General features: G+C 36.9%; 1 protein-coding gene across 1 annotated transcript in view; it reads left to right on the forward strand.

Annotated features, from left to right (window-relative positions):
- LOC149256871 (grpE protein homolog 2, mitochondrial-like) overlaps positions 1-24,790 on the forward strand; it is an 89,116-nt gene extending 64,326 nt beyond the window's left edge. Inside the window, exon 5 of the mRNA XM_089460905.1 lies at positions 24,388-24,790. Within this exon, the coding sequence (XP_089317031.1) occupies positions 24,388-24,489 (102 nt within the window). The 3' untranslated portion in view covers positions 24,490-24,790. The remainder of the gene's footprint in view (positions 1-24,387) is intronic.
- The last annotated feature ends 1,398 nt before the right edge of the window (positions 24,791-26,188 follow it).

The following is a 26,188-nucleotide window of genomic DNA, read 5'->3' on the forward strand; positions in this document are numbered from 1 at the left end:
TCCTCATTCGGCAAATGTTTTCTTCTATGATGATCCAGACGATGATGACCTCTACTTATATAAGTATTACTGAGGTTTCCTAAGAGTTTCCTGTTTTTGAAATCAACAGGATTTGTACCAAACATACTTTCTGCTTCTCATGTCATGAGCTCCTATCTCTAATGCTTTTATTACGATGCTTTTTTTTCTAATGCACCCTATCTGCTTTACATTGCTTCCTATCTATAACTTATAAGTGAAAGAAACCTTGTAATGGAGTAGATCATCTTTTAGCTTCTTCCTTCTTACGCTTCTTTGTCTTAGGTTCTTTTACTTCCTCAGTAGGATAGTCTTCTTCCCTGTCCCTCTTGCGATTAGGACAGTCTCTTCTATAGTGTCCAAAATTGTGACAATCATAGCATCTTACTTTAGCCATGTTCTTCTTTTTCTTCTTTGGAGTACTGAATTTTCCAAATATTTCTTTTCGTTTTGACACTAATTGTTTCCTTCTTTCTGATCTTTCATCACTTTCGTTCTTCATCCTATCTCCTTCTGCCTTGCGGAGAGACCATAACCTGATGAATGGGATAACCTCCTCTTCCCTAGTGGCCATGAGGTTACCTTGTTCATCAGTTAATGCATTTAGAATAGCGGAGAGTATTTCGTTATCCGATACTTTGTCTCCCTATACAGGGTCCAAGCCCTCCAGAGGGTCATATTGACATTTATCGGGTGTGCGTAGAGAGCCATGGGCCTCCACTATAACTGATTGTAGATAGACATGACATGGGATCCCTCAACACCATTCATTGCTCGCTCGTGTCCCACTCATTTGATGATGATGATGATGCACCTAGACCACCTTGCCCAACTGGCTACACTCTTGCACCACACACTTGGCAGTTGATCCAGGGTCCAGCTGGGGTTGTGTCTCACCATGGGAGACAAAGGGAGGGATTGCATCATTGTTCTAGCCCTTGTAGATGGGATACATGCTTGTTTGATTCAATTGGAGACCAATGAGGATGATTTTGTGCCCCCCACAGCCACTTAGGGGCACCACATGTCATTTGCTTGGAGATCAAGGGGCCACCCCCTTCATCACTTTTTTTGGAGTCCTTCCATTCATTTTGGCACATGTTAGACTTCACTAGGCCTTCCAATGGCCCTCCTAGCTATTGTATTATCATTTCGACCCTCTTGAGAGGCTTATTTTCATATTATGGAGATATTTGGTGGGCTTGTCACCAAAGGTTGTTATTTGTACATTATTTTATTATTAGGGGCATCATTAGGCGTAATTAGGCAATTCGAATCCCTTAGAGAGTCATATAAATTGATGAGAGGTTCATTCTGTTGAAGAATGTAACTAGTGTTGGTCTTCATAATTGTACTTGAGTCACAAAGAAATATATTTATCAAAAGAAAGAAAAATAAATTTTATTATTAAATAAATTGATTTATTAAAGCATGGGTTTCATGCTTGGGTCAATTGTTTTTAGGTCATGGTCTTCATTGAAGACCTCTAGGGTTTATGTGAAGTGTTGTTGTCCATGTCATGTTGTAAAGAACCATTCTTGGGATTTATTTGTTAAAGAATAAATTTATTTTGTTGTATTTTAGGTCTTCTAGGCCTCCTCCACCAACTCGGCCTCAAGGAAGGACAAGTTAGCCTCAAACAGGGTAATTTAACCTCACAAGAAGCCTATATAAAGGCAACAAGTCAATCTCATTTGTCACTCACACGCAACAAGTTTGATCTACAACTTCTAGGGCCAAAAAAAGTGCGAATTTCAAGGAAGAAGGATAGCGAAGGAGAAGAAGGTCTCTCACAAGCATAAGAAGTTGAAATTCTCTCTCTTTTTTCCACATGTGTGAAGTTGCTGGAGGGGCCGAAATTCTGCACTTGCTGGGGAAGCTAAAATTCTGAAGCTCCCGGTGATGTTCTGCCGAAATTTCTGGGTTGATGTTGGATTAAAGCTGCTGGACAAGAAGAGACTGTTGAAGGTTGCTGTATCTCATTGAAAGGCTAACTTGGTGGAGGAAGGTCTGTCGGTTAAGGTCTTGGTTGTCTCACTGTCATGTGAATCCTATTGAAGGAAGAGTTATTGACTGAGTTTTCCCCTATACAGGGGTTTTTCCCTGGCTATGCGCCTACATCTGGTGTCTTTGATCTTCGTGTTTTGGTTTTGGTAATTGCTTGATGAACTAAGATAAAAAGAACACAAGAAAGATAATAATAAATTAAGGAAATCACAAGTAATTATCAACAAGAGAAAATCTTTCTGCCTTTCCAATTTTCCAACATGGTATCAGAGCTAAGGTGAAGAAGGAAGAAAAGGCAGCCTGAAGATCTACTGAAAGGAGAATAAGGAGTCTTAAGAAGTTGAATAAGGGTCATCAAGAAAAGGGATCATATAAGGGGATAAGCCTACTATCTACAAGAACCATGTCTAACTCAATGAAGGGAGAAAACAAATTAGAAGGAGCCTCCAACTACAAAGCCTGGAAAAAGAGGATAGATCTTGTTGACCACTCTGTGTCAATGACCCCATAGCAGTACACCCATTTTTTTTCGCAAAAGGGGTTCATCATGGTCAAGTGTCCATGCCACTCAGACCAATGTTGCACGAAGCGGGAGCGAAGCGGAAGCGCGGAGCGCGGAAGCGTCATTTTCCAAAAATCTAGGAAGCGAAGCGTCCGCGGAAGCGTCTGCTATATATATATATATCTTTTTATATTTTTTTGCATTTATACTCAAAACAAACATCCCAAAGTGTTAACTTGATGCCCTTTGTTAAGACATTACAAGTTAATTACTCCTAGTTAAATGAGAACTGAGTTTATTGGTAAGTTGGTGAGTGAAATTTCCGATTCCTAATCCCTTGTATATCTAGATATTTCTCAGTACATGTTCCTGTCTTCAAAATTTTAGGTTTCCATGTAGCTACAACCTAGAGAAATTCTATCATCCAACAGAGTGGCAGAGACTGCAACTCAAACTATTAGATCACAGTAGTGGATAGATCTGTAATCCATGAATCCATGTGGCTTTTATTGAATTAATATAGGCCCCAGAAGGCTGTTAAAATCTGTACTTTTGTCTTCATAACCACAACCAGCTTTGGGATTCATCATTTATGTATCATTTGGGGCATGGGTTTGCGTGCTCTTTATATCATGGGCAGCCACAACCTATTTGCTTATCGAGCTCTAGCATTTCCTTTATGCATGCCAGAGTAATGAATAAGGGACCCTTCCCTTTATTTATTCAATAGCTTGTTGAGGTGAGTGATTCAGATTCTGGAATTCAATCATCTATCGAAGTGTTGCCATGTGGAAAAGGAGAAGAATGATTAAGATTCCAGAATTCTACAATCTATCGAAGTGTTGTCAAGTGAAAATGGAGAAGAGCGATTACTATTCCAGAATTCCACCTGTCAAAGTATTTTCAATTGGAAATGGAGCAAAGAATTTAAGATTCCGGAGTACCACCATCTAGCAAAGTGTTATCAAATGAAAAAGGATAAACTAACCAAGATGATATTTGAACCGAATGATTCCTAGGGAGTCATCATCCACTGTGAAAGTTGGGTTGCATATTGGATGTACAAAATTAGAGATTTTCTTATTTTTTGAGAGTTCAGGATATATTGCTTCCTTTTTCCTGGGATTGAGTAGATCTTTCTTCTCACTACAGTGTCTTCATCCTTATAATATTGGTGGATCACAAAACTTTCTCTGCAGTTTCTTGAGCTGCATATTTGGTCAAGCAATGAAAAGCCCCTTTAATGTCCTCCAAGCAACCTGCAAGAGCCCCAGTATTTTTGTTTCTCTTGTCATGTCTTGGTAATAGAAGGAATATTGTGGATTTTAATAATCTCCATTAGAGGTTCCTGATACATTTTGATGTCCTTTTTTCATGAGTAAGTTCATACTATGTATGATATTTTCCCGCTGAATGTTTTGGGTGGACACTTCACCTGTCTCCAGGGGAAAGAAAAACAGTGAGATAGAGAACGACGTGTCAGTGATGAATGAAGTGCTGAACATAAAGGCTGTAGAGAGGATGAGACAGAAAAATGACACTAAGTTCATGATTAGTGTCCACTTGAAACATGACCATGTGATTTCTTAATTGCTGAAGGTTGTAATTTCATTCTAGATAAATGCTTGGAATGTCCATTAAGGCTTTGAATTTTTAATTATACCAGATATATGGTAAGAATGGAATGTGATTTTGATTAAACTTTTAGCTGTAAATGCATCTATAATATGTCTGTCAAGACTCAAGTGAGCTTTAAGTGTCTATAATTTATATTTTTTTATATATATATTGTGTTTATTTCGGTATTTAACTTCATACAGCAAGTTAATTTTTGCTGCCCGCGGGTTGCGTCCGGGTTGCGTCGGGTTGCGTCCGGGTTGCGTGCGGGTTGCGTGCGCTTCCGGGCGGGTTGCGTGGCGCAACCGGATGCCCGAATCGCCCTCTGAAGCGCGGATCCGGGGCAACGCCACCTAAAAACCAGGAATCGTTTTTAAAAAACGGAATCGCGCAACCTAAAATTTGGAATCGCGCTTCGCCTGGAGATTCCGGAACGATTCCGTACGGGTCGCGGTTCCGGCTTAGGATCCGGGGGGGGCGATTCCTGCAACTCTGACTCAGACTTCATCATCAACTGATAGTTTTATGAATATGTCAGCCCATTTTACATATGTAAAATGTAAATACTCTCAGTATGACCACATTTGTATGTAACAACCTAGGTAAACCTATGGTTTTGGTGATGATCTCCATTCTAGGAGGTTTTTTGTCTCACTGGTTCATCTATGTCTCTAGACTATAATGATTGACAAAGTTTTTCCCTCCACTCTTACTCCAAAGCTAGAGTGGATTTTGTCGCTAAGATCTTAGGCCAGTTCTAGTGTTTTATATCGAGTCTATGTAAAAATGATTTGGGAATAGTCCTAGCTAATTGGCTAGATTATTTTATTCCAAGTCACTTGGTCTACTGTATTATATTTTGTGTCGTAGAAATGAGAATTTTTTGAGGGTCTATAATGAACGGGTTTTCCCCCTTCATCTATTAAAATATAAAATCTTGATGTAAAAAATATTCAGTGCATGGTCCCTCATAATTAGACACCATGGCTTAAGTATTAGAGGGTTGGAAAAATAATTAATCCCCTCACAAGTCAATTAATTAATTTTTCTGGCCAAATTTAATTAAAAATCCTAAGCCTAAAATTTAATTAACTTTATGTCCTAGGTAAATTTAAATTCTCCAAATGAAAAAATTTGTGGGTCTTAAATTTTTTTTTTTAAAGGTCCCGGGCCAAAGGAATATTGAAAATTTTAAAAAATCTTGGACCCTTGGACCTTGTTAGTTATGTCAAAGTCAATTTTTTGAGGTAATTAACTCAAAAATATTATTTTTGAGTTAATTAAAAAGAATTAAATGAAAAATTCAAAATTCCTCAAAAAATAAATAATTTTGATGGATGAGATTAAAAGATAATCAAATCTTTTTCAACGGTCGAGATTACTTTGATGGGGATCAAGCGAACTAGCCGTTGGAAAATTTATCTATAAATTAGAGGTCGGTGTCAGTCTATTTTTTATCCGATCTTTGAATCGTGTACTAAGCTCTCAAGCTCTCTTGTATATTTTCTGGAATTAATGCAAAAGTCTTTGGGGTTTCAACTTGCGGTGGTGTTCCTCTTCATGAATCTATGGTAACATCGTTTTAATTTCTGCAAATATTATTTGAAAATCACAAATCAATAGCTCTCTTAGAATAATCTAAATATAGGTATCTTATTCAGTTTGTTGGATCTAGGGTAACATTTTTAATTTTGATTGAATTAGCAGGTATCTCTATTTCTTCAGAATTTTATTGTTATTTTATTTCTCTACTTGGTTTGATGGTTGATCTAGTGTTTGCAGAAGATCTCTAAGGTTTTCATTGAGCGTTTGGGGATAGTCCTCGGTTGGACCAGCCAACTCTCAACATATATTTTCTGAAGAGCCTACCTCATACTAACTTCAAGATTTATCTAAAGATTAAATTTTTATGCATGAAGTTTTTGGGCTAGTACCTCTCTAAAAAACCAAAATCTTTTAAATATTTTGTGGAAAAATTGATAGATCTGGCTAGTAAGAGCCTTATATCTTCAGATTTGGGAGCGGAGTTGGACTCATACTCCTCAGATCTGACAGATCTGCAACTCTTGTGCATAGATCTGTAGATATTTTGTATAGATCTGAAGATTTTCTAACTTGGGTTTCTGGGGTTTTGTTTAGTTTTTGTATATATTGGATTTGGGTGTTTTTGGTTTTTGTTTTACAGGTGTAGATCTGAAATAAGAAAAGGATTTGAAGCCAGATCTAGACCCTGGAGGGCAAGATCTGGCCTTCAGTGATTTGTCCAAGGAAGGATCATCCGTAAATTATTCAGAAGGGACATTCGAAATTTTGATTAAGGATCTCCATAAAAAATTAAATTCTTTTCAAAAGGTAAAAGAGGTGAAATTTCTGGGTTTTAGGCCCTAGGGGCAACCCTACTTGGCTGCGTCCTCCTTCTTCTAGGCCTTACAACTTGCGTCCCTCTTCCCCTACCTTTTTCCTCCTTTTCCTTCCTCTCCTCCCTCCTTTCTTCTCCTCTTCCGCTGCCTCCTTATCTTCCACCCGCAGCACCTTCCTTGCTGTTCCCTTAGCCGAGCCTCCTTATCTCTGCCGCTGCTCCCTTAAGCCTCACGCTGCCTACGGCGGCCTTATCTCATCTCCTCTTCTGCTGCTCTAGCTCTGTTCTCCGCTGCCATAGCAGCCTCCATCAAATCCACCTTCCTGTTCAACCCTTACGCTGCCCAAACACAACATTATCTTTCTTTCTTCGATGTGGCCTTTTGGCCCCAAGACTAGAATTTTTCACCCAATCAAATACTATCACGAAATCTAAAGTTTGTGATAAAATTAAATTTATTTATCTGAGTTAAGGGAGGTTTGAGCTTCAGATTTGGACTGTGGGATAAAAACAATTTTTTTTGCAGTCAAGTTTGGAGAGTGTCTTTGAGCCTGAAGGCTCTCTGGTGTGTTTTCTCTGAACCTTGTCCTATTATTTCAGTCAAACAAACTTGCAGAACAGTGAAGATAACCACATCTAAACTGTGAATTTAATTAAACTCATTGGCAAGATAAACATTAGGATAAAAATCACAATTTGAGTAGCTGTCTTTTCTCTCTAATTTCTGACTATAAAACTGAAGTGCATTTTTTCTTAGTTCAGAATTGCTTGAAAGTGTTTTTTTTTTTCACTAATTTGGCATTAATTGGCGTCTAAACATACAGCTGTCATACATTTGCTATGGTTACTCATAAAATTTGAGCATTCTCTGATTGATATAACTTGCAAATTTTAGGTGACTGTCTTATTGTTTGGAAAGGCATCATATGGTCTGATCTTAGCATAAGAATGCTATCATAAAAATTTCTGAGTTCATTTAACATTTACCTCTTGCTTCCTCACTGATTTAATTTGCAGCATCTAATTGTTTAATAGCAGTGGTAAAATCTCAGGCTAAGTACCTTAAAAATTCCTAACAAGTCACCTAATAAACTTATAAGTTATTTGCATCGACAAGGTATTTTCTGTTTGGCTCTCTTTATGAAAGTTTAATGACTGTCATAATGTTTTCTAAGGTCTGATCATAATTGACAGTGGCATCACAAAGGGTCTTAGGCTCATCGAGAATTGGTTTCCCCTTGCATATGGTTCACTTTTTGTGTTGGCAAGGAGATTGGTTTTGAGCTGCCCTCTAGTTTCTCATTTGTTGCTTCATTCATCTCATATGTTGCATTCTGAAAGTATTCTCAATAAATGAATTACAAGTAAATTTGACAATTTGGTTCACTGTTTTCACAAGAAATCTACTATTGTTTTCACAATTAGCTCACTGCTGTCATTAGCATTGAATACAAGTAATACAAGTGCTTTCATTGCTCCATACTATAACTATTATTTGTTTCATGGTTGCATATGCTCAACATTGGTTTCCAACTGTTTCAAGAACACTAACATATTTGTCGTGGTGAGTTAATCACTCTTTAAAGCACATAAGCTTGAGTATTGGTAGCATCTAAGTCTCTTTGGGCATATTGATTTAGCATCTTGTCAATTCATCTAAGTCACATTGCTTCTCTTTCAGATTGGCATTGAAAGCTTAATAAATAAAGTGCTTTCATATCATTTGGAAAATTGATAAATCTACTTTGGCATTTGAGCTTCTAATTACTTTAATCTAATTGAATATTATTGACATGAAGTATTTTGAAAGCCTCTAACGGAAGAGAGTTGATAATTTTGCATTAATAATCATTGAATAATTGCATATTGTGGGGATCTACTTGGCACTTGGTACCTTGGCATATTTTCTTGTGGTGAAGATTGTGATCTCATTAATAAGTACTTGTCATCATAATCAAATACTAATCAACATTAAGTACTTGAAATTATTAAGCAATCTCGCTTCACTACTCACTCATCCCTTTGCTAATCACATCTTACATCTCTTTTCATCATAATAACATTTTCGTTAGCAGCAGTTGTTCATTCTGTACTTGGTCCTAAATTTCTTAGCAAGATAGTTGACTTCACAAAGCACTGGTATTAATTGTTTAAATCTAATTGAACCCTCTAAGTCTTGCTAAATCTAAAAAAAGTACTTGGTTGCTTAACTGTGTCTCTCGATCTGGTTGGTTCCCAACTAGTTCTCCTTCATTCCATTTCTGTAGGGTCTACCCCCCTTAGTCTGCTATTGGGAGACAACTTAAATGGAGAGATTGGGGATTAGGGTGACAGGGCCCGATTTGAGCCGTTGTCGCGGTGCCTAGACATTCTATGCGACAATAGATCTCATCCTCGAGAAGAATATAATTTTGGATCTAGTTCGAGGAAATGTCAAGAAGCCTATAGATGAATCAAGTGAAGTAGAAAAAACAAAGTTTAGAGAAACCGAAATATTGGCCATGAACCTAATAGTGGATGGAGTAAAGGACAACCTCATTCCATATATATCCAACATAGATTCCGCTCAAGAAATGTATGAGGCTCTATCCAAATTATTCACAATCAAGAACATTGGTCAAATTTCAAGCCTCAAGAATGAATTAAGAACTATGAAGATGACGAAAGATGATACTATGGCATCCTTCTTTATAAGGATATCTAGAATCATAGACAAACTTCAAGCAATAGATGAAATTGTACTAGGAAAAGAGCTCGTGATTACTGCCCTTTTAGGACTACCAACATGTTGGAGTGCCTTTGCATTAGGAATCAACCGCTGGAAGGATACTCCAACATTCGACAAATGTGGAATGCATGCAGTCACGAAGAAGCCAAAATATCGTTAGTAAGCAACAAGAAAGAGAATGAAGAAGAGAACATCTCAAATGCCTATTCTGCTCATCACAAGAATAAGGTATCCTTCAAGAAGTTCAAAGGACCAAAGAAGAATGTTGACCTATCCAAGATCGAATGTTATAATTGCCATAAGATGGGTCATTATAAAAGCCATTGTTTTGAGAATCCAAGGAATAAGAAGAGAGAAAGAGATCAAGCAAATATTGCCGAAGAAGCACCACCTAAGAAGAACAAGACTGAAGAATTAGAAGTCGAGGACTTACACTACTAAGTCCTCTGTCCCTTCTCCCTCTTAGTCTTCTATTTAAGTTTTTGAATTATTTTTCTTTTATGTTTTGATTTCTAGAACTTGTAGGTCTAACATGTTTTGTTAGAACACCTTTTATTTTTAGTTGCAGGTTTCCCTCAAGATTGGATTAAGAGGGAGCCTTCACCAATTTACCAAAAGATAAGTATTCTGTTCTTTGTTTCATCTTTTCATGTTTGGTTTCCTACCTTATCAAGATATGTTTGTATTATATGCTACTAACCTTTCTCTTTATATTTTTCCTTGGTTAGGAAAGCATGCTAAATGTTCAAAGGATATGGAGGAGAGTTCAAAGGATAAACTTGAAGTATGGAAGAAGTTATGTTGCAAATCCCTTCAAGAACTGATGACATACAAGGTTTGTAAGGAACAACTCAAAGGTATGTCTTAGACCATAAGCCTTGTTATAAAATTCTCTTCATATGAAAAAGGTATGTTCATTTTCTTTTAAAATTCTTGCTTTACATTACTAACATCGCTATGTCTAGGGTTTTGAATCACAAAGATTCTTGTTAGGGTGATTAATCATTAGATTGAATCTACCCTCATTATATTATCATTATTGTGGAACCCTAAAAAGGTTCACTGTAAAACCCTAACCTAAGGGTATGTCAATATTAATTATAAAACCCTAGTCTACTTAGGGTTTTTAATGAAATCTAGAAAACTTATTCATTTTATGATAAGGGTTTTGGTACTATTATGATATAAACCCTAGTCCTTTAAGGTTTGCTGGTAATGTCTATGTTATGTATTGAAACCCTAGATCTGTAGGGTTCACAAGTTAGGGTTTATAAGCAAGACCCTTTGATTAGCTAAAATAAGGTCCTAGGATTGAAACCCTAGATATATATTCGTTTGTATGATTGAAACCCTAGTCTAAATGAAATTACTATATGTCTAACTTTAATGTATTGATATTTGTGTCTTGGGTTTACCTAGTTGATATTGTTGTGATATGCTTGTGCATGATTATGAAATCCTAGATATATATGCTAACCCAATTGTTGATGTTCATAGTTTGTAAATTCTAGGGTTTGTAACAAAGCCCTAGTAGAAGTTTGATATTCTAGGATATGATGATATTATGATTAAATCTATAGGTTTTGCAACAAACCCTAGTAAAGTCTAAAATGTATAGGAGAATTGTTATTTGATTGAATTGCTGATGTCTAAGGATTGTTATCTCTAAGATGGAATCTAGGGTTGGTAATGGATCATAGTAGAATCTGTTATATATCTCTGAAAATAATATTGAGGCCTTATTTAGAATGACACTGTTTTCTTGATTAAGTTGCCTTATGTTAGTCTAGGTTTTGTAACAAAACCCTAGCAAGAAGTTGAAGTTTAGAAGTATGTGTCTCACGCTGATTATGAACCTAACTAGGTTTAGGTATCTGATGTCTAAAGTTTGAATGTTTCCATTATAATGATTTGATTTTGATATAGTTAACTTCATGCTTCTGTATATTTGTTTTTGGTTGTACTTGCTATTAAAGTTTTTGCAGGTACATAATCTTCAAGATGATGAAGATGTTCAATGATGATAATCAAGATAACCTTGAAGCCTTATGAAGGAATGAAGTTGTGAGAGGTTTTCTGATGTTATAAAAGAAGGAAGTAGTTGATCTCCCTAAGTTGAAAGGGAGCTTAGATAGAAGAAAAGAATACATCTCCCCAGTTGAGAGGGAGGGCATATTATGATAGTCATGATAAATACCTTGAAAAATAAATTGGAGAATGATTGAAAGTACTACAATGTCTTGATACTACTGAAGAAATGAAAGAAGAAAAGCTTCCGACTAGTTGCATATGAATAACTTATCAAGTGGCATCAAGATGATTGAGGACCCCAAAGGTTTGTGTTTACTTGTATATGTATATTTGAAATTTAACTGTTTGATTGGGGTTTGTGTTTGAACAGGTAAGTCTCTCCATAAAGAAGGACGAACATTTGGGAAGCATGCTTGGACAAATGGATATATCTAGTTTATTAGGGAGTGTTGAAGCATCTATGGTAGATGCTTGGGAGGACATCTGACTGGCCTATGTGTGTTTGATGTCTAGATCCTGAAGAGGGAGGGTGGCGTTGGTCTTGGAGCTTTGACTTTGGATACACACCTAGATCCCTGGGTTGATGGTTAGTTAGTAAGCTTGATGGTACCTAGATTCGCTGAAAGCTTTAGTCCATCTTAGTCCCACCTGTTTAGATTACCCTGGTCAGGAATCTAGTCCGTAGTACTTAGTGTGCTAAACTCTTTATAGTTCATTTTGGAGATCTTCCATTTACCTCTATAGATATAGGTAATTATGAATACCTCCTTAGTTAAGAGGGAGCGTTGTGTTGAAGAAAGTGTAACTAGGTTCGATATTTCCAAATGTAATTTTGATCTTTGTACTTGTCAAGAAAAAGAAATATTATTTTTGTAAATTATAAGAATGAGTTTCTTGCTCATTCCATAGGGTCTAGGAAAGTAAAAGAGTCAAAGACGTGTAAAAAGCTTTTCATGACAAGTCGGCTCAGAAATAGGGACACATCGGTTCACCCTTACATGTCGGTTAAATAGATAGACATAACACCTATAAATATGCGGCTATAGTCATAGAGAAACAAAACTTCGAATAAGCCTCTGTAACTTCGAATATCTCTGAAATCTCGCTAGTAATTATAGTGACAAGTAATGGAACAAGAATCTTGGATGAAGGCAATGTTACAACATTTCGGTTGAAGAAGGTGTCTACATGTTTTTGAATGGATATTGCAGGAGATACACACTCTCACAGTCTCGGCATAATAAGAAGGAGCAGTGATGATAGTGACAAGGGTGATCTCGGTGAAAAGAGAACACAGTTATATTCTCAATAAAGATCTCAATAGTCTTGGTAACACAGATGATCACAGTCTCTACATAATAATGATGGAAGGATCTCATAGTGAAACACTATCTCGGCATACAATAAGGAGCAGTCATAATCCTATCACAGTCATGACCTCGTTCTTGATGAAGACTCAGTCACAAAGGTTATGATCTCGGTGAAGGAACAATTATGATGAGACTGACATACCATCAATGGATCTACATGCAACTCTCCTATACATATGAAGATCTCGGTGATAAAGACCTCGGTGATGGTGCAACAATGATGATGATCTCAACAGTGTCAAGGAAGAGGATTGGTGTCTTGGTCTTGGAGTAGCATAGTAAATCAAGGGTCATGGTCTTGGTGTTCATCAATTGGAATCTCTAAAAGAAGAATTATGTGCGGGTTTTCCTCTCCAAGAGGGAGAGCTTTTGGCCCTGGCAGAATGCCAACGTCTTGCGTTCTTGTCTCTTTGTTTTTGGTAGCTATTTAATGAAATAAGAAACACACACTCTAATAATGTTAAAGAAAATATTGTGCTAATAAGAAAATTAAAAATGCCACACAAATAGTTATCAAGTCAAGAAGAATCTCATTAACTACACGTGCCATAGATTCTTCAACATGGTATCAGAGCTAAGGTGCTAAAGTGTAAGGAAGAGGAGAAAAGAGACATTCAAGGATCAAGTTTGCATCTAAGCGAATCAAAAGATGAGTTTGAAAAGATGTACAATGATGCATCTCATCTTCATATCAAGGAACAATCTCAGATATCATAGTCTTGTTGGCAATCACAGTTTCGGGTTCATACTACAAAACTCAAATCTTTGTCACAAATGTTGAAAGAAACCATGATATTACAAAACCACAGATTGATCATCCTCTGCAATCTCGGGTTTGCAATTCTCAGGTGTACTTCATAGTCTCGGTGCTTCCAATGATGAATGGCTCGATGTAACAACAAATGATACTTCACAATAATGCTACATGATCTCAGTACACAGGGATGCTTTATGTCTCGGGCTCACAATGATATTCTATACTACTACATGATTTAGGGATGCCACTACTGCAAGAACAATAATAGTCTCGGATCTCCTCAAGAATAATTCAAATCGTGGCGTTATAATTCTCACTTCATGGTGTCAAGATCACAAAACCTCCTCAATTCAAATATCTCACACAGTTCAGTTTCTCATACTTACAATATATCTTGGTTTTGCAGCATGTAGTCCCGGCGACATCATAATATGCTGAGTGTTGCATACTACCTCGGTAAAGTCACAATTTGGAGATAATGTTGCTAAGCAAATCTAGGATAAACCTAGTTGGGCTAAAGAAGTGTTAGCTCCTCTATTCTGGGAAGGCAATGCTAAGTCTTAGTGCCATAAAGAGATGATCAATGTCTACACACTGCTGCTAATACTCCACAGTCTATTTATGTGTCGGCAATACAGTACCATATATCAATAATCATAAAGACTTGATAAGGAGTCAAATTACCTTAGAAGTTAAGATGATGAAGCAGTGTCGAATATCATAATAACATATAGTCTGGAGCAGTTTTTGTCATGCTTGGTGCTGGATAGTGCAAGGAGTCTTGGTAAGAGGTTTTTAATAATGCTCTAGGAAGAATCTCATTCAAAGAAGCATCAAGGTAAGGATCTCCTCTTCATGTGCCAAGTATCTTTCATGGTTATGATCTATCTTTGATTTAAATGACTTCGTTGTACAAATCAATATGTTGGTCCTTGTATAAGGAGGATAGTCGCAGTCTTTATAGATAGGTGAAGTCTTTGAAATAGGTCTCCTTTGAATTCATGAGAAGAAACTCTTAAAGTCCTCTCACATAGATAATATTGGAGACTTAAAAGAAGCTAGAAGAAGAAAAGATGGTCCTTAAAGGACAATATCAAATAGAGGAGAAAAAGAAAATTCATGCTACTTGTTAGGATGGAAGGGGCTGAATGGATTCCATGATAAGAGGGAGTAGAATTCTTTAAGTTATCCTCTCTCTATAAAGTCTCTTTTTGGGCTCCTAGATCCTGCATAGAATGTGACTACAATATGTTATAGGATGTGGTGTAACATTATGGAAGTATTAGAAACAAGATCTTGTGACATCATCACGAGGGTGACTATGATCACGAGGATAAGTAAGATACCTCTGTCAACAACTTAGGGTTTCTATAGAAGAAGGCAAGTTTTAGGCAACAACTTTGTTGAACTCAAACATTTGAAGAATGCTCATCATGCAACAAAAGGGAAGCATCTGCTAGATAGGGATATTTAAGATCCTCAAGATTCTTTGATGGAATTTCACTAGAAGATTCACTGATCCAGGGATGAAGCAAGTGTTTCAATAGAAACTCCAACCTGTGGAGTTAATGAATAATGATATGATGACATAAGAGCAGTTCAAGGGGTTGAAGATCTTTCAATGAAGGAAGTTGCTGAAAGAAGCCTAGACAACTTAAAGGTAAAATGAGGTATGTATACTTGTATTTAAGCTTTATAATGTCATGTCGTATGGTTGCAGATCAATACTTCTATCTTAAGAAGCATGATTGAAGGAAAATGATCTCCTCCTCTAAAAGGATGCAGAAAGACATAAGTCACACCAGATGAAATCAACATAATATGTCCTCGTATGAAATATGAGGTGGTTGACCACAATTACATAACTTTGATTAGAAATCTCCAAAAGGCACCTGGGAATGGAATGTGTAAAGAAGGAAGAGATCATGAGATATGCAACCCTGATGAAGGTAATCAACATCCAAAAGGATCAAGAAGACTTGACTAGAAAATCTCCCGAAAATATATGAAGACTCTGATGGAAAAGATGTAGATCCTTGACAATGGATATCTTTGGGATATGTGTCAACATAAATGCAGGATGCTGATACCTACAGAAAGATGTCATGATGAAGAGTCACTTAGTAAGGTACGATTTGATATATTTGATTTCTTGAATAATATCTGGATAAATTCATGCAGGGCTACTTACAAGTACAAATAGCATTCATGTGATGAATGGAAGAAGCATGATGAGAAAGTAGTCATATGACGAAGGTTCCAGATATGAAGAAGGCCACTTTCCATGAAGAAAGGAATGACATGACGAACTAAGGAGGAAAGTGATTGATGACTGTTGCCCTACAAGAAAGAAGCTCAACTAACTTTCATGACATCAAGGAGAAAAGTTGATCAAGCAGCTGAAGGACCCACAAAGAAGAAGTTGCTGATGTATAGAAGAGTCCCTAGCTAAGAGGGAGCTCTGACAGGTCCCTGATCAAGAGGGAGCTTGGATTAGATCACCCTTGATTAAAAAGGAGTGACAATTGTGTTTTTCTATCTCATGTGTCATGCACTAGACCAGGACTAACAACCGTAAGTCTAGGTGAAGGCCATGAATGGAAATGTAGACACATGATAGACACAACATTCTTGTCTTCACCTGGGAAGAAAGAATGGAGGATTGGGTAATCATCTGGCATCTGATGCTCTTTGAGGATGTGTAGGGCATCCAAGATAAGAGTAGGCAAGAGGACCGATATTCTTTGAGGGTTGGGAACCCAAGATAAGAGTAGGCAAGAGGACTGATATTCTTTGAGGGTTGGGAACCCAAGATAAGAATAGTACTAGAAGGTCATACTCAGTGAACACTCGGGTGGGTATGTACCTTGAGAGACAATGATAAAGGTGTCTATAAATCATTGGTCTCGCCAACATTGTGCTTTGATCTTATGAGAGATAGAGCTGTTAGTCAAGGCCTTGCTATAAACAATGTTGGTTACTATGATGCTATAACAGATGGGTTACCAATCTGATTCTTCTTATGAGAAATTCTTCAGATTGAGAATGACCAAGTACCATTATAAATACCTCCCTAGTTAAGAGGGAGTGTTGAAGAAAGTGTAACTAGGTTTGGTATTTACAAATGTAATTTTGATCTTTGTACTTGTCAAGAAAAAGAAATATTATTTTTGTAAGTTATAAGAATGAGTTTTTGCTCATTCCATAGGTCTAGGAAAGTCAAAGAGTCGAAGCCATGTGTAAAAGTCTCTTCTTAAGCATATATGAAATGTATACAAGTCTAAAAAAACCCTCCAAGACAAGCACAATCCTCCAAGACAAGCACGAAGAAGTCTGCCTGCAAAACAATGAATAAAACAATTAAGTCAGCCTCAAAATAAATATTAATGACAAGTCAGCTCAGAAATAGGGACACATCAGTTCACCCTTACATGTCGGCTAAATATAGAGACATAACACCTATAAATATGCGGCTAGTCACAAAGAAACAAAACTTCACATAAGCCTTTGTAACTTCAGATATCTCTGAAATCTCGCTAGTAATTATAGTGACAAGTAATGGAACAAGAATCTCGGATGAAGGCAATGTTACAACATTTTGGTTGAAGAAGGTGTCTACATGTTTTCGGATGGATATTGCAGGAGATACACACTCTCACAGTCTCGGCATAATAAGAAGGAGCATGAAGCAGAAAAACTGATAGCTTGTAGGCTTGAATGTAAAAATACACAAGAGTTATTTGTAATAGTAATTTATTTTTTATAAAAATGTATAAGTGATGAATGTTACAATGAGGACCCGCATATATATACCTAAGCAGTGTCCTTTCGTGACTGGGCATGTCTTTTAGACATGCCTTTTCAATTAACTTAATGACTATTTAACATAACAAATATTTGATTATTTAATATTTACATTAATTTTATTTATTTTACTTGTCCTTCGGAAGCTTTGTCCTCAAAGCTTTAATGCCTTGGATTTTCTTCACTTAGTGTTTGTCGTCTCGATGTATATAATTTGGCCATCCTCTTGTCATGTAGCTCATTAGTAATATTCCCTTGGATTTTTTTTGTAATAACTCTAATAATTTTTTTTTCCTGTAACTCTAATTTTTTTAATAACTCCTTTTTTTTTCTAAATCTAACTATTATTATTATTATTTTTTAATAACTCTATTTTTTTAATAATTTAATTAATTAAACTATGTTAAACGTAACTATATAAATTAAAGTAAAAAATATGAATTTAATCCTAATTTCCGTCTGAAACGTTGTGGAATTCCGTCTGAAACGCCGTGGATGGTCTATAATATGAATAGATTAAATGTTATCCTAGTTGTCGACACATAGCACAATATACAAAAACTTCACAAATGTCTCCACAGTATTTCATGGAGCCCCATCAATGTGCACTTCTTTTCTTTCATTTCCTTCTAGCATTGCACAGAATACATCCGACTTAGTCTCCAGAATGAGAGAGTGCGCGTGAAACAAAGTTCCTAACCCCTAGCACAAAATCACAAAGTCTGCACAAGGTCTGATTTGGTTTAGAATTGACACCATGTGCCATGCCAGGTTGTGGATTCTGCACTAAATTGACATGGTGTGCCACGCCGCGCTGTGGATTATGCACTAAATTGAGACCTTCTCCCATGCCAGGCTGTGGATTTTGCATTTTTTTAATGCAAAACGAATTGATAAAAAACTCTTGGATAAATTTAACAAATTACTTGAGAACGAAACAACAGGTGCCAGAAAATGCTCGCTTTGGCCAAAACGAAATTATAGAAGCAATGAACCAACACTGAAGTCCAAGGCACCTTGCAGAGCAATTCGTGCAACAATCCAAGAAGACGCTGCTAAGATACTGTGAATATGCGTTACCCAACTGCTATCTCTGAACATAACAAATCACCCATCGGGTGAAAAGTTAACTTGACAAGCATATCCTGCTGCAATATGCCCCGCAAACCTCTTCTTCTTATGGAAAAAGGTTGGATCTGCTCTGCTGAGACTGTTACCTAATATGATAATCTTATTGTTTGCATTCAAAACATTCTCAGTGAGAAAATTTGCACAGTGAGGCATGAAAAATAGCGTTGGTCTATCCACTATCCGTCTGCAATTTTCATTGACAGAGAGACAAGTACAACCGAGGGCATTTATGGTAATTTCATGAAATGAAGACAGAAGTAGATCGTACACAATGATATCATTAATCCATTCAAATTTCTCCCTCATTAAAATGGCAAAAACCAACTGCATGCAACTACACTGTACCTCATACTCTCTTATGTAATATTCTTCGATAGGCTCCAACCCTCCAAGGCCATAGAGAACTAGTTGTAATTGTAATATTCTTCGATAGGATCTAGCCCTCCATGTATGCACCCACCTCTTCAGAATATAACAATGATCATTGGTTGCGTTGGCATCCTTGGGAGGATCAATCCAAGACCTCCCCTAGAAGTCCCTTTCCTCCTTGCCATGGAAAGTAGTCTTATCTACAATCTCAAACTTCTCACCCTTCTTCTCAGCACGTTCCTGAGCATACTTCTTCTGCTCCTCAGTCAATTCAGTCTGCAAACCCTCCTTCTTATCAGCGCAAGGGCTTTTCCTATTCTTCTTCAGCCACTCTTCCGTGGAAGGATTATCAACTTCCTCTCCAACTTTTTTTCCTCCTCCTTCTGTATCATTTTTTCTCGAGTTTATGCTTCTTATGCTCACGTTTAGGTAAATTATATATAGATGCCCCATCGTTTCTCTTCAAAGACTCTAAATCACCAACAATATGACTACCCAAAGAAGAAGGAGGGTCGGCAGCGTAACCATACAAGTGAAAAGTATTGTACTGCTAGTCGAACATGAAGGGTTCGATGGCCGAATCCTCAACAAAACTGAGCTTGTGGTTTCTCATGCCCTGAGCGATCCCATCCTTGGCGTAAGGATGAGCAGGGCGGTAAAGTGGAGCACAGAGCTCATCATAACTTGGATTGAATGTCACGATGTGCTGCGTAGGGTTGATGGGTTTCCTGTAATTATTTTTTTTCTCGGAGCTTGGAATTGTACATGGATGTAAGACAGGAGATGAAAGAGAGTTCTGCATAAAACCACTAGAATGTGAAGCAGTGGAACCTTGAGAGGGACTTGCCACTGCCAGAGTGTTAGCACTCGAGACCGAAAGAGGAACATGCCTAGCGTAAGTACTCTTATTCTTTCCAACAACAACCATTTTGTATGATGGAGGCACCTGTGAACTTTGAGACAACAACATGCTATTTGAAGCCATAGAATCTCCAACTCCTAGTCTTCCTGATGCACTGACAGACCGTGACAACAATGGAACAGTTTGAATGGATACAACAGGAACAATAGGTCTTGGGCCTGCAGGTATCAACAGAGCACTTGATGGCCTTGATATGCCTTCATCATAATATTGAACATTATAATCATCTACTGCTTCATCTTCTTTCTTTTCTTCACTGTCGTTATCATCTTCCTTACTATCGATTTCCTTTCGACATGCTTTAACTTCTGCACATGATTTTTCTAATCGCTGAAATACTTCTTGAATTTTATTAAACTGCTCAACGCAATCAGGACATGAACGTAATGGCACATTGTGCGGCGAACAACGTTCAAAGACCCACATGATTATATTGTGCGCCATGGCTCCGATACCACTGAAGCATAAAAACTGATAGCTTGTAGGCTTGAATGTAAAAATACACAAGAGGTATATGTAATAATAATTTATTTTATATAAAATTGTATAAGTGATGAATGTTACAATGAGGACTTGCATATATATATCTAAGCAGTGGTCATCACTTAATTTAATGACTATTTAACATAACAAATATTTGATTATTTAATATTTGCATTAATTTTATTTATTTTACTTGTTATGAATTATATTCATAACAAAGCAGTGATGACAGTGACAAGGGTGATCTCGGTGAAAAGAGAACACAATTATATTCTCAATAAAGATCTCAATAGTCTTGGTAACATGGATGATCACGGTCACTACATAATAATGATGGAAGGATCTCATAGTGAAACACTATCTCGGCATACAATAAGGAGCAATCATAATCCTATCACAGTCATGACCTCGTTCTTGATTAAGACTCAGACTGCCATACCATCAGTGGATCTACATGCAACTGTCCTATACATATGAAGATCTCGGTGATAAAGACCTCGGTGATGGTGCAACAATGATGATGATCTCAACAGTGTCAAGGGAGAGGATTGGTATCTTGGTCTTGGAGTGGCATAGTAAGTCAAGGGTCATGGTCTTGGTGTTCGTCAATTGGAATCTCTATAAGAAGAATTATGTGTGGGTTTTCCTCTCCAAGAGGGAGAGGTTTTAGCCCTGGCAGAATGCCAACAGATTGTGTTCTTGTCTCTTTGTTTTTGGTAGCTATTTGATGTAATAAGAAACACACACTCTAATAATGTGAAAGAAAAGATTGTGCTAATAAGAAAATTAAAAATACCTCACAAATAGTTATCAAGTCAAGAATAATCTCATTAACTACATGTGCCCTAGATCCTAAAACATGTTGAAGAATGTAACTAGTGCCGATAATCATATTTGTACTTGAGTCATAATGAAATATATTTATGAAAAGAAAGAAAAAGAAATTTTATTATTAAATAAATTGACTTACTAAAGCACAAGTTTCATGCTTGGGTCAATTGTGTTTAGGTCGAGGTCTCCATTGAAGACCTCTATGGTTTATGTTAAGTGTCCTTGTCCATGTCATATTGTTAAAAACTCTTGGGATTTATTTATCAAAGAAGAAATTTATTTTGTTGTATTTTGGGTCTTCTAGGCCTCCTCCACCAAGTCAACCTCAAGGAAGGACAAGTCGGCCTCAAACAGGGTAATTCATTCTCACAAGAAGCCTATATAAAGGCAACAACTCGATTCTATTTGTCGCTCACACACAACAAGTTTGATCTACAACTGTTGGGGCCAAAAAAAATGCGAATTTCAAGGAAGAAGAGGAAGAAGGATAGTGAAGGAGGAGGTCTCTCACAAGCATAAGAAGTCAAAATTCTCTCTTTGTCTCACCTGTGTGAAGCTGCCGAAATTCTACAGTTGCTGGGGAGGTCGAAATTTTGAAGCTGTTGGTGAAGCTGGCCCGAAATTTCTGGGTTGATGCTGGATTGAAGCTGCTAGACAAGAAGAGACTATTGAAGGTTGTTGTATCTCATTGAAAGGTTGACTTGGTGGAGGAGGAAGGTCTGTTGGTTAAGGTCTTGGTTGTCTCACTGTCATATGAATCTACTGAAGGAAGAGTTCTTGATTGGGTTTTCCCCTATATAGGGGTTTTGCCCTGGCTGTGCGCCTACATCTAGTGTACTTGATCTTTGTGTTTTGGTTTTGGTAATTGATTGATGAACTAAGATAAAAAGAACACAAGAAAGATAATAATAAATTACGGAAATCGCAAGTAATTATCAACAAGAGAAAATCTTTCTGCCTTTTGGATTCTCCAACACATTTCATTCCTCATCATCACTTGGACTTGGGATATATCTTTCTAAATATTTCAGACCTGCAAGTTGTGGAATGATTTGGATGATTAAATGCATTTTGATGTGTGGAATATTTTTGCTACCTCTCTTGGAGCTTCTTTTTGGCAAGTTTATGGATGGATATACTCTTTTTGTCATGTAAGTGCTCTTTTCATGCAAAAATTTCATGTTTTATGTCTAATGTATGGAATGCTATGCTTTGATGTTGCTTGTGCCCTAATAATTAATGCGAATTTATGAAACACTTGTTATCTTGGCTCGTTGCATATGTTATTCATCTTGGCAAGAACAAATTTTCCTAGGGGTGGGTTGTGCACCTTTCACCTTGAAACTCCATTAAATCTTGCATATTGAAGTATAAAAGCCTAAAGTTGCCATTTAGCTGCATCCATTATTAGTGAAGTTGCTTGTTTAGTCCTCCTTGAAGAGCGAAGTTCCCAAATGTTGATCATTTTGACTCCATTCTTCCCAATAACCAGACACTGGTCCCAGATCCTTGATGATCAACCCTAAAACCATTTTACTTTCTTTCTATTAAATTTTTGCTCTAACCCTAGACAGTGAGCTAGGGCCTAGTGCGAATTGTATTAGAGGCATTTCCTTGCGGTGAAAAGTGGTACACTACTGTGCTGTCCTTTCCTCCAGTTGCCCTGAAAGTCTCGAGTGGTTCTCGTGGCTAGTTTGAGAAAACTCTCAAGCCGTAGCTCCAAGATCGTTCCTTTCCTTCACCTTCTTGGTTAGTGGCATTCTCTAAGGTCATTTGCTATCGAAAACGCGTTGGAAGGTCATTTGCTATCGAAAACGCGTTGGAAGTTCATCTCTCATTGACCCTTCTTCTCTTCCTTGCATGACCTAATCATATTGTTGATGATCATCCTAGACCTTAGGTCTTGTTTGGATCCCCTAGGTCTCTCTTGTGGCCCTAAACACTTGCATGCTTGTTATCTCACAAAACCCTAAGAGAGGTCCTCTTATTCCTTTAGGAAGCTTTGATCTAGGCATACCTTCTTCATTGAATATCCTTTTCACCTAGTTTTAGGCATCCTCCATAAGCCTTTCTTGGAGAGCCCTTCTGTTGCTTCTAAAACAAGCAACCTATTATCTGAGCCTCTCCTTTGAATGGACCTAGGAAATCACATTGTACATTGTTATTGACCTCATCATTCTAGTGATTTCCTTAATACCGGGACTCCTCCCATCAGTGAAAGTCTGTAAAGAGCAGGGGACATTGACTGAGGTGACAGTGGGTCCTTGTCCCATTGTTGTCACTTGGTCTATTAGAAGTCCCTTTGGAACCCTTCCCAGGAGCCCTGCTAGATTGAGCGGTAACACGCTGTATAGAAATACGGTGGAAAATGTTAGTCACATGATTTTATAAGTGGTAATTTTTACAAAATCTATTGAAGATGACTTTGAGCAGAAGAAAATGTACTCAAATATTTGTTTGTACCTTAAATGAAAACTTAAAAGTAATATAATTCTAATATTTATGTTGAGGAATTTAAGGCAAAGGCTGCGAGGAAAGATATTTGGTAGGTTAGGAAATCTGGAAAATTTAGAGATGGATCCTCTTATGAAAAATAAATTTGGGTTTCAAGTTTATGTGCTAATCGAGAGAGAGCTTTTCCTCCAGAGTTTTAATTTAGGATTTGGGAGACGATCAATAGAAAACCAGGGGCTGAACATAAAATAGTCATTAATTTAAAAGGATGATGCAATTCTCCAAAGATGAAAGCATTTGATAAAACATACCCATAGCAGAAATTTTTAGTCATACAGTATGGTAATATGATAACAAATGAAGATAATGATGACTATGACAAAGCTGTAGTAACTTAGAGGAGGATTCATTTATCAATCAACTCGTTAAAAAGTCTAGTGAAAAGGGACATTGTATCAACGATTCAAGGCGAATAGGAAAGATGCAAGAGGAGACTAAAGAAAAGATGTTCCCTGTATTCCCCATTCTTAGGGGTGCTCTCCCCCAAAAGGGGGCATAGGGGACATTCCCCACCTCTCTGGACATCCCCCATATAAACATGGGATGCCTCGTACCTTTCTCACAAAATTGCTCCAGCATAAATTGTAATTGATATCAGGCAAATAGGAAAGATGCAAGAGGAGACTGAAGAAAAGATGTTCCCTGTATTCCCCATTCTTGGGGGTGCCCTCCCCCAAAAAGGGGGCATAGGGGACATTCCCCCCCTCTGGTCATCCCCCATACAAACATGGGATATTTCATACCTTTCTCACAACCTCGCTGCAGCATAAATTGTAATTGTATCAGTAACCCATCATTAAAATCGAATTAATCAGTGCAACAGATTTTGATGTATTATTGATGAGTGCTACTATTTATGTCACGTTGTTTATTTGCCACCATTAAATACTTGGTATTGGCCTGGTTCTTGTAAGTAATAAATATGCTTTTGATTTATGGTGCAGCCTGGCTATACACTTCATGGCAGAGTAATACGTCCTGCCGAGGTTGGTGTTGTGGAGGCCGTCGAAAATGAAGCTGCGGGAAATTCTGAGCCATCTGCCTGATTTGGAGTTGATCATTCTTTTCTTCTTAATTCTTGTAGGATATCTGAAGCAGCATTCAATTCCTTGCACAGTAAAGATATCTGATTTAGAATGTAGATTTAGATGGTAGGCTTTTTGCTTCTTTGTCTATGAGATCGCATCAAAGTATCCATTCTATATTTATTTCATGAACACAATTGCACTTGCAGTAGAACGGTGAGGGTAATTTTTTCCAGAGAAAATTTGTCATGCTTTTTATAGCATAATTTTGAGTATACAACGCCTTTCAAGCTGGTGCAAATATAAAAATAATCTTGTCCAATTCCTTGTGTTTAGTGTAGTATACTTGATTTTTGTTTGTGCTTTGTGGGAGTCTTTTGTTTCTACTTGACAGGGGTGTGTGTCTATATATATATATACACACACACGTTATCATTCCAAATTATGTATGCAGAAAGAACTACTATCTTGGTAAATATTGCAATTTGTTAGGATGCGGTCTTGCAAAAATCTTCTTCCCTTTCCAAATCCAAAATGATATACTCGAGGCATCTCGGCATAGTTGCATAACTCTTGTCTCAGTTGTCTTCTCTCTTATCTGATGGATTTTGCTGCAATCGATTTTCGCACGCTGCTCGTGGTAGGAGTAAGAGGAGGAGCTCTGAAAATCACTTAAATGCAATTGGTAGTAGTCACTACAAATTTATTGTATTCCACTGTGATGATACTTTTTATATTTGAACAAAACAATTAAGACATTGGAAATATATATATATATATATATATATATATATATATATATATATATATATATATATTTCCAATGTCTTAATTGTTTTGTTCAAATATAAAAAGTATCATTACTCATATATATATATATATTTCCAATGTCTTAATTGTTTTGTTCAAATATAAAAAGTATCATTACTCATGGTCTTAGTTATATTTGAAATTTATATATGCATTATTTGATCTCTTGGAAATATTAGTTTTAATCTATGTTGCCTATGAGTTATGTAGGCTGTTTAGTTGAACTTAGTTTTATTTCTATTAGTGAAGTTTTGGTTACACGTTTTTGTCTCTATATTTTGGCAAAATTTTTCTCTGCAGAAAGTTTGTTGATTCTCCTTCTTACCATTAGTTTTCCAGTTTCCGGGTATTATTTACGAGTGTATGGCATGTAGGGTGTTTGATCATCAATAATGCTTTTCATATAGCATGTTGAAGAATCATCGTATGACTAAAACATTCTTGCATTATGTTTGATCAACCACCTTTGCAAAAATCTCTGTTGAAGGTGAATGATTATAGAACTACTATATAAACCCTTTAATTTTTATTGTTGAAGGTGAATGATTATAGAACTACCATAAACCCTTCCAAATATTTAGTAGAAACCATGGTCTAAATTTTTAGTAGAAACTAAGCTGGCTGAAATTTGTCTCCAGCAATCTGGTTTATTATATCGTGGTGGCTACTTTCATTGTGGTGTAACTGCAATGTATTTTTACCAGTACATTACAGTTGGCTTAATTTGGCATGTCTTGAACTAGGTCTAATTAAATGAATGACTCTTAGATCGTTCAAAATAATATTTACAAGCCTGGGATGCTTTAACACACGAGGGTAAGATTGTGATCAATTGAAGGCATTCCATTGCCATAAAATGCTAGAATATATTGATAATTATCTTTGTGTATGAAATCTGAGTTAAATTGTC

The sequence above is a fragment of the Pinus tabuliformis genome, chromosome 7, assembly GCF_031772625.1.
Source record: "Pinus tabuliformis cultivar Carrire ecotype Pingquan chromosome 7, CPIR1, whole genome shotgun sequence".
NCBI classification, from domain to species: Eukaryota; Viridiplantae; Streptophyta; class Pinopsida; order Pinales; family Pinaceae; genus Pinus; species Pinus tabuliformis.